Here is a 19,885-nt window from a genome sequence, read left to right on the forward strand (position 1 = left end):
CTTCCTGGATCAGGTGTTGTTACTTCAGGCCACCATGGATCCTGTAAGAAAGTTCTGTTCATTGATTTATTTTGGCTTTATTTTATATTGAATGATCTTTTTGACACTTCCCTCTGCATTTACCCGGACTTGGGACCGGCACAAAGAAGCACTGGATTGTGCCCCCTTGTGGTTGCATTACTATTTGTTTCTCCATAAAATAAATACATTTCTTAGAATATATAATAAATGATTTTCTTTAATTGCATGATATGTTGTGGCTGCATTAGTATTATATTTGTTTACAAACTATTTTATTGATTAAGAATCACATATTTCTATGTTAGAATAATATGACTTAATGAATTACGTGTTTCTGTTGTTTTTATGCTATGTTTGTTTATGAGATAGTTTATTATATTTAACTAAATAATCTTTCCAAGCAATTAGAATAAGAGGTTGTTGTAACAATTTGTCAGCAGATTAACAATTTATAATACTTGTCCAAAACAAATGTAATAAAAATCTGGTTTCTTCAACAGTTTTAAATTTTAGATTTAAAGTAAAGTTTCTTCAAGGGATTATTAACAAATGTACATTTTTTTGTAACCCAACTCTTTCCTGTTGGATTGTGGGAAAACTGGAGCTCCCAGAGAAAACCCAAACATCTTTCCATTTCCATTTATTTCCTCACATCTAACTTCATTTATAAAGCACTTTTCATTCTTCTGTAACTCATGGTGCTTCGTGGTCAAGAAAGAGTTCTAAACACCTTTAATAACCAAACTAAACACAAAATAAATATTTACATCAAGATAAAACTAATTAAAGGAAACAAATATAATAGATCAGAGATTCCTACATTATAGCTAAGTTATTGGTACCTCCCTCCCCCTCCCTTCATAACATTTCATCCCCCCAACAATCACCTCCAATCCCAAGATTGCAGGTTCAGTTCCCGCCTTGCCTGCCCATGTGTCAAAGTGTCCTTGAGCAAATAATGCAACCCAAAAATGTAGTACTAACACAGAACACACCACATTCTGAACTTAAGAGATTCCTACAGCTGATTCATCGGTACCCCCCTCCCCCCTCCCTCCAGAACATTGAACTCCCCCACAATCACACTAATAAAGACATTTTTATGTCTTTTTTTTTCTTTTCTCCCAGCTGGATCTGTCCCATGAGCTCTTTAGCTTTGGAAGCATACTTGGCTTTCCTTTTTCTTGCAAGGTGCTTCATGGTGATGAAGTCGTGTTGGAGGGCTTGACTCGGCGTGATTCTGTTTTGAGGATTGACTTCCAGCATGCTCTTGAGAAGGTCAATGAAAGCTCTGTGGTCATCCTCATCATGGTCGTCAAATATATGCTGATGTTCATGAATCACTGCATCCAGGTTTATCACATGATCTTTTTCCACTTGTTCACCTGTTGATTCTGTGTATTCCTCTGGTGTGCATAGTCTCCAGTGGCCGTTGTCCCTAGTGAAATGGGGTGCTTTGTACTTTGCCTTATGGAGAACTTCAGCTTCTGGTAAACCAAATATCTGCACCATAGCTCGTATTGTTTCATATTCTGTATCACATGGAAAGGGATAATTTCCAAAGTAAACAGAGGCCAACACCACGCCAAGAGCCCACATGTCAACGCTGTCATCCAAAGGGAGTCCCAGGATAACTTCAGGTGCTCTGAATGGAGTTATTTGGATTTCGGTTCCGGTTGAAAGTTTCTTTGTCTCCACAGCCAGACCAAAGTCTATGAGTTTTACATTCGCTGAGTCTCGTTCCGCAAACATAATGTTGTCCAATTTTATGTCGCAGTGTGTCACACCGATACCTTTGAGCGCTTTGAGAGCCTTCAGCATTTGCTGAGCAATGACTCTGATCAAACACAAATGGGTCCGAGTAGACGAGTCCCGCTTGTAGCTGTCAATCAAGCTCACATCTAAGAGCTCAAACACTATGCAGGTCATACCTTGAAATGTAAAGCGTTCAAACATCTTAATCAGGTGGTTCTCATCAGGATCCAGGTCTTTGATCAGTTTCATCATTTTAAACTCTTTCTGTCCTTCTCTGGAACAATTCATGATTTTAATAGCGTAACATTCTGGACTCCCCAATTTAGAACATTTAGCCACTTTTCCAAAGCTTCCTTCTCCCAGGAATTCCAGAATTTTATAGATCCCCTGATTTCCAACTAAATAATGACCTTCCATCAGCTCAAGGACTTCCATTTTTCTATTTCCTTTTCTTGACGTGCTTACTTCAAGATTGTTCTTCTTCAGATCAGCTGTTTTGAAGATTTAATCTTAGAATACAGTTGATCACAAGTCTTAAAATGTTTTTGACTTTGTCCTGGGAAAATCAACATGTATTTATGTATCAAGCAGGGGTGCAAAATGACATCATAAAATGTAATTATGCATCAAGCAGTGGTGCAAAATGACATCATAAAATGTAATTATGCATCAAGCAGGGATGCAGAATGACATGATAACATTTATGATGCAGAATGATGTCATAACAGGTCATTAATTGTGAGGTCATCCATGATGTGGAAGGGTGATGTTTTCTGATGTCATTACCGAGCAGTAACATCATTCATAGAGCAGCCGCAGTCTCGTGAGTTGTGCACGTGCACAACTCACGAGACTGCCATCAGTCGCGCCTGAGTTTAAGCACAATAAATTAAACGGAGCTCGCACGGTTTGCACGTGTGAACATAACGTGCACATGATTCTCCAACCTTTAATTTAAACCGTTTTCAACATTTCGGCCTGCTCCGGCTGATCCAGTCTCCCCCGACGACAGAAAGCTCAGCCGGACTCTGCTGACGTACGCACACAGGAGGAGCGCACAATCAGAGCCGTTTGTCCAAAACAGGTCTGGAGGAAGTTCAGACCCAGAACTCCTGAACCCTGCTGTCACGAACGGACCAAATTCTTGGAATGGCTCATTAACATGAAAGATGGTATAATACGGGTGTCGTTTAGCTGATAACTGCTCTCTTTTTCTGTCTTTTTTTCCTCCCTCTCCTGAGTTTCACACGTTCACAGAAATGTTCACCAGCTCATCTTTCTCATTTCAGTGCCTCAGAGCAGCAAATGTGTGTGTGTGTGTGTGTGTGTGGGGGGGGGGGGGGGTCCTGTTGCCGGTCTGGGGTATTGACAGTAAATTACAACTGGACTAATTGACCCCTCCCACTGGTGTTCCAAACAGGAAGTACCTGCTGCTTCCAAGAAGCCAAAATCTTCTAGACTTCTATTGAGAAATAAACAGCTGTTACTCAGTCATTCTGTTCGTCAGCATAACCATTCATGTTCTGATACCTTTTATTAACATGGTCTTGATAAGTCTTTTTTTTTTCACGATATATTTGCTGTAGCGCAAGTTATTCAACTTATAAACTGACCAATCAGATGCCTCAATAAAAGTGGCCTTGCTAAGCGTTTGATTGACAGTTTCACCCATGCTTGTTTTCAGTGGAAGGGGTGTGGCCTTCTAACATGCTCACTCCTAATTGAAAAGAGTGGTTGCCATGGCAATGTAGACTCGGACCGACACGGACTAATCTGGGCTCACTGAGGACATCTGGTTCCAACACTGCAACGGACATATCGTGAAAAAATGGCGACTGAATTGATTTAGTTTGGTTGAAACTGTGTGTGACGTCACATATGATCCATCCAGTTATATTATACAGTCAATGTTCTGGAGTCATGAGTTTTGCTGTTTTGTCAAAAAAATCTTCTGGTATTAAAATGTTTCACCAGAAGCTTTTTTTGTGTTTTGCTGTTTGTTTTTCTGAAAATAGCAATAAAAAAATGTTAAAACACAAAAAATATGTATTGTATGCATACAGTACACAGCCACACAAACAGGATGCTGCTATCTTCATTCTTTAAAGGTCTGTTGCTCAAAGCTGCTGAGATGAATGAAGACACTCGGATTCCTTTAAACATAAAAGATAAAGACTGAACGGCCATCCAAGTCTGATTTCACAAGTCCTGTCACGTCTCTACACCAGGCTCTTCAACAAGCGTACGGCAACAGTTACTGGGACCACAGAAGAAGAAACATAAGACATGATATCATGTAATCAATGTCACAATTTGCTCAGGCTGCACATGTAGATGCATTATTTGTTGCACAAACTTGTGTGTCTTTCAGAAGTGAACCACTTTCTTGTGTGAACTACAAGATCTTCTATGAGCAGACTATCAGGCACAGATTATTCATAAATCAAGGGCAGCTGAGGATGAATAATCAAAGAAGAAAGTCAATCAGTTTTGGTAAAGAGACTTTGAATGTTGATGCTGTAACCTACAGGCAGTGGAACAGTAATAGCATAATTGTCTTTGGTAGCTTTGGAGAAAAACACACTCCAGCTATTCTAAAGGATACTTAAACCACTAAGTAGGGTTTAGAAAAAAGGCCTTAAAAAGCCTGAAAAAAAGTCTTATATTTTGATGTCTTGGTCTTCAAAATGTTTTTTTTTAACCTTGATTATGTAATTAAAGCACATTATGTATCATCCAGTGGATGCCAACCTTCAAAAAAAAAGAAAAGCAGGGTAAAAAGAAAATGAGAAAGGAGGAGGTGTATTTTCTGCATTTATCAGTATTCTTGGTACAATAATCAATTCAAATTTATTTGAAAGCCCATTCTACATTTTTATTCTTTACAGTCAAGATTTATTCTCAACTATGTTTACCTGCATTAGGGGTGTAACGATTCCTTTGAACATGTTTCTTATCATAAATTGTGCTCGCTGATTCGATTCATACTTGATATTTGGTTCATTTTAAACGATCTGATTGGATCCGATTGACTAACCTGATAAGGATCCAGGACATCTTTATTCAAAACTTCAACCAGTGTGACTCAGAGAGAAACACCTGGTGCTGAACAGTGCAGGTGAAGTTTTCCAGATTCCTTGGATTTCCTCAAGATAATCAAGTGTAAATGAAATATGTGTTCAAACAAACAAACAAGTCAACAAGAATCAGTGTTGGATAAATTACTTTTAAAGAGTAATTGATTACAGTACTATATTTACTGGATGAAACAGCAATTCAATGACTTTACCCATTCCCCAATTTAAAAGTATTTCACTAGTCATGACTTTTTTCCACTTGCACATAATGTCATGGCTAGCAAGCGTGGTCGACTCAGGTGCTGGAACCCGGAAGGAGGCTCGGCAGGCAGCGAGGTGAGTAATAATGAGGTTTTAATAAAAAAGTCAGGATAGAGTTGAGCTCCAGTATCTTTCCAGATAGTCCAAGGAGAGGTTGGAGGGTCCTGCTGGCAGCAACCGCGTGATCCGAGACTGGGGTTGGAGAACGTCAGAGCGAGAAGGCGAGAGATGAACCGTGATCAGGTAAGTTCCACAGGTAGGCGAGGTCCTGGAATGAATGTGGAGACAAAAACAGTTTAGTCTTGGAACAGGCGTTATGTGGAAAGATCAACCTGTCAGATCTTCCATTTATTAGTCAAATAGTTAAAAGACAGGATTGTTTCAAAAGTATTAATATAAATGCCACTTTAACAGCCTGGTGGGAATTTCTCAAAATATCAAAATCATCAATTCAACCGTGCAAAATGACACCCATCTGGAACAACCCAGACATCCTCATAAACAAAAAAATTATCCACTTCCCAGCTTGGCAAGCAGGGGGCATAAAACAACTAGAGCACATAATTATTGATAGAAGATTCATAACTCCCCAGGAACTTTAAGACAAACATGGAATATATAACTTCTTGGAATATCAGCAACTTAAATCAATTATTACTAAAAAGTTTAAATACAGAGACAACGATTTAAAGCTACCAGATGTAGTTACCATTCTGATCAATTTCTCAATGAATAAAACTCTCTCCAAAATATACAAACTTTTATCTAATTTAGATAACAATATTTCACTTCCGACAACAAAATGGGATGCGGATTTGAGCATCAGCACAGATGAAAGTTTTTGGTCAGAACTTTGTCTAAACACCTTTAAAATGACAAAAAGTCCAAATCTGCAGCTAATCCATTTCAAAACTCTTCACAGAATTTACTACACTGGACAGAGGATGTTCAAGATGGGTCTCAGTAACTCAGACATTTGTCAGCACTGTGACAGTAATCTATCCCACAATTACATGCATGCACTATGGTTCTGCACGCCTGTCCAGGCTCTCTGGCAGCAGGTATGTGCCGATCTATCAGTCTGGCTTAAGGTTTCAATCACAGCTTCACCGTCACTTTGTGTGCTTGGTGATATGAGTGCCATCGATGTAGAAGGAGGATTAGGCTCTATCATTTTCATAACTCTTTGCATTGCTAAAAAAACTATTTTAATAAATTGGAAAAGCAAAAAAAATATAAATATAAGTCAACACAGAAATCTGCTGCTTGATCATATCAGCTTGGAAAAAATGTCAGCCCAAAGTTCAAGTAACTTTGAAAGAATTCGGTCTCTCTGGTCTCCCATAGCTAACTCCGTGACTTAGGGGGTGGGGGGGGGCATGGTCGTCGCTGCTCCTTGCCCTTCTGCCGTGGGCCGGGGTGGGGGTCGGGGCCTCCGGTGCCTGGCCGGGGGTGGTGGGGGCTCCGTTGGTCGGGGGGTCGGGTCCGGCGCCTGGGTGGGGCGGCCCGGGGCGCTGCGTGGTCCTCTGGGCTTGGGTGTGGGGGTGCGTGGTGGGGGGGTGGGGTGGTGGTCTGGCTTGGCTTGGGGGGGTGGTCCCTTTGCCTGTGCTGGGGGGGGTTGGCGGGGGGCGCTACTCGGGGGGGGGGGCCCAGCGGCGCTGGATGGGCTTCCCGTCTACACCTGGGGCTGGGATCGGCCCTTCCCTGGCTCTGGGGCGGGACGGGACAACCCTCTTGGGGCCCCCGGTCGCTCTGGGTGTCATCCGCTTCGGCTGCGGGGTCTGGGGGTGGGGTGGGGTGGGGGTCTTGTCGGCCCTGTCCTGTGGGGGGGCATTCTGGGGGAGGGGGGGGGGCACTATTGGTACGGGGCAGGGGGGGTTGACGGGTCGGGGTCTCCGCTGAGACCATCGGCGGTTTCCCCGGCCGGTTGGCTGCCTCGGTCCCGTCGAGGCCTGACCAGAGCTCTTCTAGGGCCGGCGTTTGGGGGTGGGGGCCTGGGCTTGCTCCGGGGGGGGGCGGCGCTTTCTGGCTCCCCTCTCTCTGTGTGGGGGATGTGGTGCTGGGCCTGGGGTGTCTGCGCCTCCGGGGGTGGGGCCCCGGGGCGGGGTGGGCCTGGCCCCCTTGCTGGGGGGGGGGCGGGGGGGGGCTGTTTGACCACCGGGGGACAGTCTATCATCTGTCCCCAACTTACCCCCTTCCTCATATAACCTCATAATAGGGTGAGGGGGTGGGGGGCTTAGCCTGCGATGAGCCTTGGGGGGGGGGTTTACTAGGCAGTGGCCCCCCTCCTGTGGTTGCCGTATGGAGTGGGCCCCCCCTCTCTCGGTTTTATTTGCACCTTAGACATGTAGGGCCCTTGGTAGGGGGGGTGCTTGGACATCACTGCCAGCAAGCAGCGGATGTCCTCCTAGCACCCTACCCGCCAATTTTAACCGCACCTTAGACATTTAGGGCCCCTTGGTGGGGAGGGTGAGGGGACGTCACTGTGAGTAATCAGGAGATGTCCCCTTAGTGCCCTACCCGCCAATTTTAACCGCACCCCCCTTAGTACACACACCCCTCCCCCCTCAATATATACATCCCAACATAAACACACACACATGCACACACACACCATCTCAAACACACATACACGCACACACATTTTGCAAGGAAGGTGGGACCTAGGACCATCTGTCCCCTGCCTCTTCCCTGGTGGGGGGTACGGGCCCCTTTGCAACGGCGGCTGTGTCCCCGGGGTGCCGGCTTCCTGGGCCCGGCGGTGCTCTCTCCGCGCGGTGGGGGGGTTCACATTACATCTGAGCCGGGGGTGTTCGTGTCCCTGGGGGGTGGGTTCTGGTCCTTGCTCCTGAGTGCTGGGCCCCGCCAAATTTCCAACTGTGGCCGAGCCTGGTCGGCCATATTTACAACACCCCTTGTGGGCCCTCTTTTTTCCCCGGGGTTCCCCCCTCCTGGGCGGGGGCGGCGGGCCCCTGCCTCGCTCCTCCCTGGACCAACCGTCGGCCGGGCGGATGGCTGCCTGGAGTGCGGAGTGGGTCTCCCTTGGGGGGTCCTGGCTCGTACCTGGGGTTGGGGCGGGGGGATGCCCGGAACTCCTGGGTGGTGGTGGGGTGCTCGTCTGGGGCTGTGGGCGTCCTTTTCAGGTGGGGCCCTGCGTTGGGTTCTCCCGGCGCGGCGGGGGGGCTGCTCTCCTGGTTGGGCTGGGGCGGCGCCCTCTTTCCCTCCGTGCCTCCCTGCTCTCTGGCTCTGGGGGCCTTGCGGCGGCACTGCTGGCCCTGGCCTGGGTGTCGGGCTTGGTCGCCCGGGCGGCGGTTGTTCCCTGCCGGTTCCCGTGTGGCGTTGGGGGGATTCCGGCTGCCGCTGCTGGTGCGGTGGGGGTCTTGGGATGGGGATGGCTGGGTTCTCTCCCTCCTTCTTTTCACGTTCCACCATCCATTTTAGAAGAACATAAACACTCACCTGAGCACAGGTGTTAGCTCAACAGACTGAATGACTGAAATATTTCACACTAGTTGGTTTTAAGGCATAAGTATGCGTGTGAACACTATCTGTTTTGTGTACATATCGACAGGTGGACATTTTTGCAACTAACAGGTGTGTTTATAACATTTGAGTGTGTGTGTAGACAGGCTCCGCCCTTTTTTTTTTTTTTTTTACATTTAAACCTTACCATAATGATTAACAACCAGTAAACTTGTTGCTTTATGCTGCTTCATGGTCTTATCCCCCTTCCCCTCCTATTATCACCCCCTACCCCCCCTCTCTCTTCTTCCCCTCTTTCCTTTTCCGTCCGGTCCAACACCAAAGATTTTCAGACATGTTTGAAATTAATAAAGTTTGGCCTCAATTACAAAAGGGGTTTATTCAGACATACCTTTGGTTTGTCTGAAGATTAATAACCCCTCTTGTTAAAGTAAAATATGTCCAACCCAAGAGGCCCTCAGCTCTCATCTGACTGCCCAGCTGTTGGACAGGACAAGTTAAAAAAAACAAAAAAAACAAAACAGTTTATTCGAGAGCATGAGACAGGCGAGGGCAAGAATCTAAGAGAGGCCAGGAGATGCACCATAGGAGTACAACGAACTAGCGTCGGTTACAGGTCCGTGGTCTCCTTAAGAGTCTGCTGGCTGACGAGGATGAGGAGGCGCAGCTGGAGGCATCAGGTGGAGCTGATGAGGAGGAGAGGTTTGCCGGAGGCACCGTGACACATAAGTTCTAAAGGGAATAATGCTGCCACAAACAAGATACTCTAAGAGTAAAAGCATAGAGGTTACACAAGGTCAGTCAGGTTCAACACGCAAACATAAACAAATATAGCATATTATACCATGGTCCGGGTGAATACTCGATTCTGATTGGCTGCTGGGTGTGCATTAAAAAGTGATATACCACAGTGATAACTGCACGGTGAAAAAAGAAGTTCTGGTCACCTGGCTTAAATGTTTTGTAACACTGTGCCGGTTTCCTTAAAACAACCTTTATGTCATGACTTGCTAAGCTAGACAGACCTAGACGCTGGAACCCGGCAGGAAGACAACAGGTGGGTGAAGTGGTAAGTAAGGAGTTTTATTTTCTCCGATGTGGTTTGGTTTGAGGCGTAGCAGGAAGGCAGCATGGTTGGTGGTTCCGTAGACTCGTGACGTGGCTGGAGGTTCGGCCAGCGGCGGTTCTACCCTGAATTACTCCCAGGGTGAGACCCTCCCCAGCCATTTAACATTTATGAACTAAGCATACAATAGCAAAACACAACAAAACCGCTGTGTTACAGCAGAGCAGACAGACACACGAATCATAACTAATGTTACAAGTTAAAGCAGAGCAAACGTTTAAGAAGAAAATCTTTAAAATGACGTTATTTGCAACATTTGGGCCTACTTCAGTTTTAGTCATAGACAAAAAAAAAAGTTTTCATCGGCAACGTTGTTGCCATACCAGATAGCATTAGAAAACCTGCATCTAGCTGTGAGGATATACCCTTTTCTTTATCTTTTTTCTCCTCTTCTTTTCTTTCTCTCGGCACCAAATGGCTTTGACCTTATTTTCTCCATATTTCAGATGTTTTTGGCATTTAACATAAATGTCCTCACGAACGCATCAAGTTTGTCGACTAAACCGACTTTCACCTTAGTAACTGTAACAAAGATCTCCTTTGTTACTTTATTAAAGTTATAGGTATGGTACGTGGGCACACAACATTTTAAAAAGTAACATTTAAAACAGAAATGTCACATTTTATAGGTTTGAATAAGGGTTTATTGGGGTTTGCATGATTTTATTTTTCCTGTGTGGTGTGTAGATGAATTGGCAGCTACCTGGAAGGAAGGAATGTTAGTTTCATTATAATTAGGTTAAGATGTGACTGCAAGATGGACTCACCTGTGTTTGTCTTTTCCAGTGTGCTCCAGCAAAACCCTTCCCCCTTCTTCTTCTTCTTCTTGTGATTTTATTGGCGGGAGGCACTAACGTGAAGGTGCATTACCGCCACCTACTGTGTTGGAGTGTGGGTCAGAGTGGGGATTACCTAACTAAATGTAACTTTAAAAATAAAAAAAAAATAAAATAAAAATAATAATAATAATAAACTAAATTCTCCTCAATAACCTATTTCTTTTCAAAAAACCTATAATCGCACCATTGAAATTCTCCTCCCCTCCCAAAAGCTTCTTTAAAGTCATTTGCTCACCCTCTATCATCCGTACCCTACTTTCCAGTTTTCGTCTTTCCTCCCTATACAGTTCACACTGACATAGAACATGCTCCACCGACTCTTCCCCTCTCCCGCACTCACACAAACCAGTTGGATGTTTCCCTATCAGATGCAATGTATTATTTAAACCAGTGTGTCCCATCCTCAACCGTGATATTATGCAGCTATCTCTGGTGTTTACTCTGACATTCATACCTCTCCCTACTCTGTCCTGAATACTAAATAGATGTCTTCCTTTCCTCTCCCTTTCCCATTGTGTCTGCCATTCTTCCATAATACGCCTCCTAACAATTGCCCTAAATTCTGTCCTACCTAATGGAATTTCCATCTCTATTCCCCGTTTCAATGCCAGGAAGTCAGCCATTTCATTTCCCTCCACCCCCCTATGTGCTGGTACCCACATGAATCTAATGTTTATTTTCAAGTTTGCCAACCTGATCAAACTCTCATAAATTTCATATAAAATATCTGATCTGCTCTCAGAATTGTATGACTTCAGAGACATCAAAGCTGACAATGAATCTGAACAAATTATACCATCCCCAATTCTGTTCTGTTCTAGCCAGTGTAAACTATATGATATTGCCAACATTTCAACTGTAAAAACTGAAAGATCCTTTGACGTCTTTGTTAGTGTTATTTAATTATCATTTGCGTGCACACCAAATCTCCATAATATGTTTGTCTCATTTCTATCTTTCAGTAAGAAAACAATGACCTGAAAAGCTCTGATTATACGAAACTTATGATGTTCTTGTTGTTTCTGATTAAATGACCCACATTCATGTCTGCAACCTTCAGTTTTCAATAAAAGAAGGCTCCATGCACTAGGATGGCAGAACTCCTCTGTGACAGTTCGCGCTGTCACAGACCGATTCTCCTTCTGCAGAAGTCTAGCAAAAGTTCTCATCTCCTGTGTGGTTCTTCTCTTTATTAAGGAAAAAGTCAGAACCCTGACAGTCTTAACTCCAACAGATTTGTCCAATGTAGGGATACAGAAAGAAAAACCAGTTCTCATTGTCTTGGGTCTTTAGATCCATCTGTACATATGGGTATAAATGAAGCGTGGACTGTGTCTAATCTGTCTGCTGTTATCTCATCCCAATTTCCTTCCCTTTTCTATCCTCCATTGTTCTATGGCGATACAAATCCACTTGCGCAGTTGGAAAAATCCAGAAAGGAGTGGTCGGGTACAAAAACGTCTTAACTAGGGTTTTGCCATGAATATTTGCTTTTCTCGCTAACCTAGCTAATTTCCAAGCAGCACTTTCATTTGTCCCATTATCACTTTCCCAACAAGGATCAATAGCCCTCCTAACCATGTTCTCTACATCTACACAACCCTGTATTTTCACCCAATAGTTAAGCATCAGCTGTTTAATTCTTAGTTTCAATGGTAGTTCCCCCATTTCAACTTGTAATGACACAGCAGGAGTTGACCTCATAGCCCCAGTGCAAATTTTCAATGCCTGATTTTGGATGACTTCTATTTTATGTAACAACGTTTTCACGCTGTACAGTGATCCCTTGCTATAACGCGGTTTACTTTTCACGGTTTCGCTACTTCACGGATTTACGTCGTGCATTGTGTTCTGCATTCTGATTGGCTATAGAGTCACTCCGCTTCTTCTCTACCTGTGCGTCAATAATGTTGCAGTTTAATGTAATGTACACGTACGTAAATCAGCTTTCCAAATTACGTACATGCAAATCATCTTGCAATTTCAAATTTCTCTAAAACCCATAGAAAAAGACCAACACCAACTGTCAATCACTATGTTCTTCTCCCGAACAAACACACACAGCTGCACCGCGGGCTTCAGAAGGAGAAAACACTGCAGCTTCTCAGACTGAAGAGCAGTGAAATACACCTGAGCCACTATTTGTCTGTTTGTACTTTGTATTTTTTTCATGATCATTTTAAATTTTCTCCCGTTTAATTCAATTACTCTCGGGTCGCGGTGGGCGGGGCTAATCTCCGCGATTTGAAGCCTTCTGTTTACATCGATGATTCAAATTATTATTTGACAGTACAGTACAGAAGTTATTTGTTGAAAAAAAAACGTTTCTAAAGTACTTTGATTTGTGAAACAAATGCTTGAGCCTGTAAAATGGTTTGTTCTTTCTTTTCTATGTATAAAAGAGTATTTAATTGTATATTGTATTTAATTGTTAAAAAAAAATAGAGGTTTCTACTTCACGGATTTTGCCTATCACGGGTTCTTTTTGGAACGTAACCCCCGCGAAAAACAAGGGTTTACTGTATTGTAAACAATAATTCCATAATCTGTGACTGACCTAATCATTGTAATATATATTTGTTTTAAAGCCTGTGCACTAGCTCCCCACCCAGTCCCTTTCAAGCATCTCATTATATTTATGACTTTCTTACATCTCCCTACTATACTATCAATGTTCTCTCTCCATTTCAATTTTGTATCCAATATAACACCCAGGTACCTAAAACTATGTACTTGCTCAATTGCTTCTCCATATAACCTTAAGTTCAAAACACTTCCACGTTTCCTAGTAAAAACCATGCATTTTGTTTTAGTTACTGAAAATTTGAATCCCCAGTCATAAGACCAGTTTTCCACCTCCGTAATCGCGTCTTGTATCTTTCTCTCCACATAATGAATATTTCTTCCCCTCTTCCACAAGGCTCCATCATCTGCAAAAAATGCTTTCCCAAATTCACATCCAATTGAATTAAATATATCATTAATCATAATTGAAAACAACACAGGGCTAATCACACTACCTTGTGGGGTTCCATTATCCACTACGTACCTATTAGAAAAGGACTTTCCTATCCTAACTTGAACATATCTATCAAACAAAAACCCCTTAATCCAATTATAGATTCTTCCATTAAGTCCTAACGTACCTAATTTTATCAATAAACCCTCTTTCCAGACCATATCATAAGCCTTTTCAATATCAAAGAATACCGCCACCAAATATTCTTTATTTACTTGGGCTTTCCTAACGTCTGCTTCTAGACAGATTACAGGATCCATTGTCCCTCGACCTTTCCTAAAACCGTTCTGATATGGGGACAGCAAATTTTTACTTTCCAGGTAATACTGCAATCTCTCATTTATCATTCTTTCCATCACTTTACCAACATGTGATGTGAGTGCTATGGGCCTGTAATTTTCTGGGCTGCTCGGATCTTTCCCAGGTTTTAATATGGGAATAACCACAGCCTCTTTCCAATTGGTCGGCAATTTACCTTCACTCCAGACCCTATTATACATGTCCAATAATTTCAATTTCATTTTCCTACCTAAATGTTTTAACATAACATAACTTATACCATCCCTACCGGGTGATGTAATTTTAGATTTATCTAGTGCTAAGTCCAATTCAAAGCAGGTAAACGGAGCATCCATGGTTGTCAAATAAGTGTTATCATCAAAGTCCTTGTAGTGCCGTTCCCTAATTTCATCTCTCCTCCCTTTCCTATACCCTGACAAATTCTCATTACTTTGACTTCTCACAAAAGTTTTAGCCAACATTTCTGCTTTATCCGTATCCGATATCGCCAGGTCATCACCTATTTTCAATACTGGATATTGTAATTCTCTCCTTATACCCTTCATTTTTCTAATCATTCCCCAAACCGTATTAACTGGAGTTGTTCGACCAATTTTATCACAAAAAGCCCTCCAGTACTCCCTTTTCTCCTTTTTAATAATCCTTCTTGCCTGTGAACAAAGTCTCTTATAATTCAACAGATTTTCATATGTGTGAGTCCGTTTTAAGAGTTTCAAACCCTTATTCCTATTCTTAACTGCTATCTTGCAGTCTTCAGTCCACCATGGAACATTTTTCCTCGTCATAGTTGCTTTACTTCTCGGAATTGTTTTTTGCGCCGCTGAAATTATTAAATTTCGAATTTTCTTTTCCATTTCTTCAGCCGTACTCTCCATACTAATGTTTGAACATTCCTCCTCACACATAAAAGTAAATTCACCCCATTTTGCTTTATGAAAAAGCCATCTTCCTTCCTTTCCATTACTTGGTGGTTCTCTATCACCACCAACCCTAGAGAACACAGGAAAATGGTCACTCCCCATTGTGCTGTTGTGTACATTCCACTCACTACCCCCTGCCAAAACATTTGAAACAAAAGTAAGATCTAGTTCTGACATATTCCCTATTCGAACATCAGTTCTTGTTCCTCTCCCATCATTGAGACACACCAAGTGTAATTCATCCATCAAATCCTCCAATACCTCACCATTAACATCTGTCACCTTCCCCCCCCATAATGTGCTATGTGCATTAAAATCCCCACAAACAATGACATGCCCATTGTCTAGATGAATAATTGATTTAAGAAGACTGAGATCTAACTTTTTGCATGGATTATAGTAATTAACAACGTTTATTCTCCCCAGACCAATATAAATTTCAATGCCAATAAATTCTTCTTGTGTTCCTATCTTAATCACCCTGTAATTGAAATTATTTTTTATAAATGTGGCACAACCACCCCCACCTCCCTCTGCTCTATCACACCGGATTCCCGTATATTGGGAAATTCTAAAATCTAAATTTGGCCTTAACCACGTCTCTTGAATACATATAATATCTGGTTTTTGATCCAGGTCATCTATACACTTTTTCAATTCCTGTCCATTTGCCAATAAGCTCCTTGCATTCCATTGAAGTATAAGAACCATTTACTATCCCACACTTCCCACCTCCTGACTAGACTGGGCACTAAGGTTATTCCGAACCTCTTCCCATGTCAACTCATTGATGTCCAAATGGTTCGCTGCTGCTTTTACAATGATTTGTATTCTTTCTGTTTTTGATTTAGTTTCCATGGTTGCATTTATAACTCCAGCTACAAACGTGACCAGTTTCTTCAAATCTATCAAAACTCTCCCCTCAACATTCCTGTCCTGTATACTGTTTGGCACCTCGTGTATGACTCCTGCCTGTCTATCAGAACTTTTACCAACCATTTTAACTGCATCTGCATATGAGATTCTATGTAGTACTCTGGTTTTTTGAATATGGACTTCTCTCCTCATAACCTCACAACCTGCATATGCAGCACTATGGTCCCCCCCACAGTTACAACACTTTGGTTTCATCTTGTTTCCACAGGACTCATAGCCATGATCTTCTCCACACCTAGGACACCTCTGCTTGCCTTTACATACAGCAGCAGTGTGTCCAAATCTCTGGCAGTGAAAACATCTAATGGGTTTAGGAACATATTCCCTCACAGTATAAGACATGTATCCCAGGGACACTCTGTCCGGCAGGCTCCTTCCCATAAATTCCAACAATATTCCCTCAGACTCCCTCCTCACACCATCCCGAAAAACACTTAATCTCCTTGCTTCTCTTATTTCTGCCCCTCGTAGGTTAGCTTTAAATTCCGTAATAGACATTTCCACAGGTATGCCCCAAATCACTCCACTCCGCCCCTGACCTCCCAATCCTACCTTGCTCATACTAACAATTTTATGTTTCCCCACTTCTCTCATTTTACAGGCCCTGTCCCTCTGCTCCTCACTTCTACAAACAATCAACAGGTTCCCATCTCTCAGGACTTTAGCAACTTTAATGTCCCCCACTTGATTCTTCAAGATAGTCGTCAATTTTATCGGGCTCAAAGTACTTAACCCTTGTCCTTCAGAAAATCTCAAAATGACTTTATAGCCATCCCGTCCTTCTTCATCACTGTTAGTTGACATCACTCGTCTTTGTTTTTTAGGATCAGCTCCATCAAAACTATTTCCTCTCTTTTCCCTTCCTGTTTCAATCCCAAAGCTCATCTCCATACTATCCTCACTTTCACATCCCCCGCCATCTCCCCACTCCTTCCCAGTCACAACACAGCTGTGCCTACCCGTCACCGCCTTAGCGTCCATCCTCGATTTAGCCATCGTAAACCTCGAGCCCTCACACCGGGATCACCGCTCTCAAAAAACCCTTCCCCTAGGAACAAAGCTATATTTAAGGTTCCGGGAGAATCTATTCAGATGCCTGAGGGGGGAGTCACTGTATTTGGGAGATATTTGTTGTTTTAATGTTTCTACTTGATGTTTTAAATTAGAGTAATAAAAATGAATAGGATTTTAGAATTTATTTAAGGAATTTAGAATAAATAATTTGGCCTTTTTATTTGAATTGTAGATCTCAGTAAAGGTAAACCTCCCTCCAGGAAGGAGGAGATGGTATGCTTAATTAGTATTTAAACCACTTGTAATTTTAGTGGCGAGACCTCTTGCGTTTGTGAATGTGTTGGACAAATAAATATCTTTACTAATTTAACCCGACCTCTGAGAACTTCCTACACTCACACTGCTCAAAGCCCAGCTGGTGACAGTAACAATATTATTTTTATTTGGGCATTTCACACAAAAATAACCCAAAAAAACAATGATTTTTTTATAGCTTTATCACAGGGGCGGCAATTTGCTACATGGCAGCGCTGTCGCAGTTTTTATTTTTTCATCAAGCACTAAGCCGCAGCCCGTGACTGTCGCCCCCCTTGAAGATGATCCAGCCAGGTTTTGCTCATGCGCAAACGAGGGGGTGCTCCGTGCTCACCTCTCAGCCTGCACCCTTCACCCCGCACCCCTTCTCTTCTCCTTCTTTACACACATTTGCATCTACTTCTCAAAGACAGGAAAGCGCGCAGATGCGGTGCAGGGGCGCCGCCAGGTTTCAGGCTGTTACAGACTCAGTGATATAAGTAAACCATTATTGGCGCATAAATTATTTTACAAGGGCTGACCCGCTGGCGCCGCCTCCCTTCATTTTTGTGCCCCGGGCCATGGCCCGTATTGTCCGTGCCTAAAGCCGCTACTGGGTTCGGCGATGGCTTGTGACATGGCTGGAGGTTCGGCGAAGCTTCCTGGCAAGGTAAGAAGCTTCCTTGATGTAGTACTGCTTGGATAGTCTGGAAACTCTGACGTCCACTCGTGGTTTTGGTAATCCTAAAGACAAGGCAAAGCATTCTCTGCTTGCGCGGCTGATAGTTGAAACAACGTGACCTGTGATTCTCTCGTGCGAATTCTCCAGAATCACATGTAGTATGCTCCACTCCCTTCCGTTCAAACTTTCCCATTAGTCAAACTGTTATCAGCCTGTTCATGCTGCTGTTGAAATGAGACGCAGTTCTTGTCTGTTTCACTTTCAATGTGTTTTTTTTCACAATTTTTATTTTTTAATTTTTATTTATTTTATTTTTTTCCTGATTTTTTTTTCTACTCTCATGCCTGGCTCTACTGAAACCATTGATGATTTACATGATTGTTTGAAGAAAGCTGTGAGAACAAAGGAACACATTGAGTCTGCCTCCAGCTCTCTCCTCCCCACAGACTCTGCATCCCGACCAGAAGGCCCCTGTCGGTGACCTGCTTTACCCTGAAGACCATTTAACGGACTGATTGGTCACACCCGAGGTGGACAGGACCCTTCAAGGTTCTCCTCGCTATGCCAACCGCAGTACGAATTGCTGACTGACCCTTCTGGATTCACGTAAGCCACTGTAAATTGCTGAGAGCCTACGAGACTGACATTTTGAGACGCATCCCTGGTTGAAGTCCAACTACGAAGCCGCTGCAGTGTGACACTACTCCTGGCGAGGGGAGCTCCCTGGAGTGTTTCCTCTAGCGCTGCTCTCTTCCAGCTACAGTGAGCTTCGAACCAGCTAACATGGGTCCAGCTGTTCCTCGTGGTTTCATCTTGTACTTTTATTCCCTCTTCCTCTGGAGATCTCACTCACATCATCAGTGAGGTCAAGGCCCTTAAATCACAAATTTCTTCTCAGATGACTGACGCCTACTGGTCTGGGTCCCCACTTTATTGGTTTACTTCTGGTGGAGTGTACTGATAAAACTAGTCACTCCGGTCCTCTGTGTGTTTTTCTTTTTCTTTTCGTCAACTGTTTGATTCCATGTGTCAAATGAATGATCGGTGCCAGGCCGACTCTATCAGCATTATGCCAACAATTCACCTGGTTCGCATCCGCTCGTGGTTGAAACTGGTCTTTACAGATTTATTTTATTGTTTTTCTTTTGTTTGATTTGATTTTTTTTCTCCTTATTTCCTGATTTGTTTCTTGTTCTATGTAACTTTAATTAATGAAATTGTGCCGAGGTCTGGACTGGTGATGCATGCGTATCCTTACGGATGACTGCTGAGGGGCACAGAGCCGTTGATGAGTTTTGCCCTCCCTGACTGCTCAATGAATGTTTCACACAGATGGTATAAGTTTAGCCCTGGAGGTTTTCGCATCAACACTCATGTATCACCTACCACCTCTGATATGCTCATTTATTCACGTTGATTTTATGTTTTCTTTTGAATTTACCTGTACCTCTACACTTTTGTTTTCGATGCAGAGCCGATATGCTGCCTATACTGAAAATCTTCGTGAATTGGTATTTGGTTGATGATGACAGGAGTTCTGCTGACTATCCATGTATAATTTTGATATGACAAACAGGGGGGTATGTGAAGAATAGTTAGAAACTGCCTTTAACTTTTATTACACTAATGGTTTAAACTTTATTCACTGAGCATGTATTGTCATCTCAAAATTATATTACATTTGAAGAAAGCACAGCCAAGCTATTGTTCTAACAGTTTCTTCCCATACTCCCTCTTTTCTGTGCATGTTTTCTGCTGAGCAGGCCTCAGAGTTATCTTCACTTTAGCCTTGGAGGTTCTTTCCAGCAGTAACCTGTGGGCGTGATTTTCACATGAGGTCCATCGGACGATCTTCTGAATATGCAAATGCAGGGTTTTTATACCAAAGCCCATCCTTGAGCTCGTTGGTTCAGACTTTGAATGCACTTTGTTCATCTGTCTGTAACCCTACGTACAAATCTGTGGTCTTTGTGCGGAGTAAATCTACAAAAGATAAGTAACTGTCTCTGAGTCGTTATTCATTATTTCTGTGTGTAAGAAACTGACGGGGTAGCGAACTAATACAAATACAGTCCTTTCTAGAAAATCCAGTTTCTTCACAGTAGATAAGGCAAGAGCAAATACATAGAACCTGAAGAGTAAGAAGACCAGACTAAGC

At 43.0% G+C, this 19,885-nt stretch overlaps 1 protein-coding gene across 1 annotated transcript; it reads right to left on the minus strand.

The window, feature by feature from the left end:
- Window positions 1-1,092: 1,092 nt before the first annotated feature.
- On the minus strand, window positions 1,093-2,560 carry LOC110014054 (homeodomain-interacting protein kinase 1-like). Its single transcript, XM_023951824.1, has one exon. It carries the CDS (start codon window positions 2,209-2,211, stop codon window positions 1,102-1,104), a length of 1,110 nt encoding a protein of 369 aa, XP_023807592.1. The 5' UTR covers window positions 2,212-2,560; the 3' UTR covers window positions 1,093-1,101.
- Window positions 2,561-19,885: the final 17,325 nt, after the last annotated feature.

Source organism: Oryzias latipes, chromosome 22 (assembly GCF_002234675.1).
Source record: "Oryzias latipes chromosome 22, ASM223467v1".
NCBI lineage: Eukaryota > Metazoa > Chordata > Actinopteri > Beloniformes > Adrianichthyidae > Oryzias > Oryzias latipes.

What these genes read in the sequence shown, in the direction of transcription:
- LOC110014054 (XM_023951824.1), bottom strand. Translation starts at nt 2,211, where the DNA reads ATGGAAGTCCTTGAGCTGATGGAAGGTCATTATTTAGTTGGAAATCAG.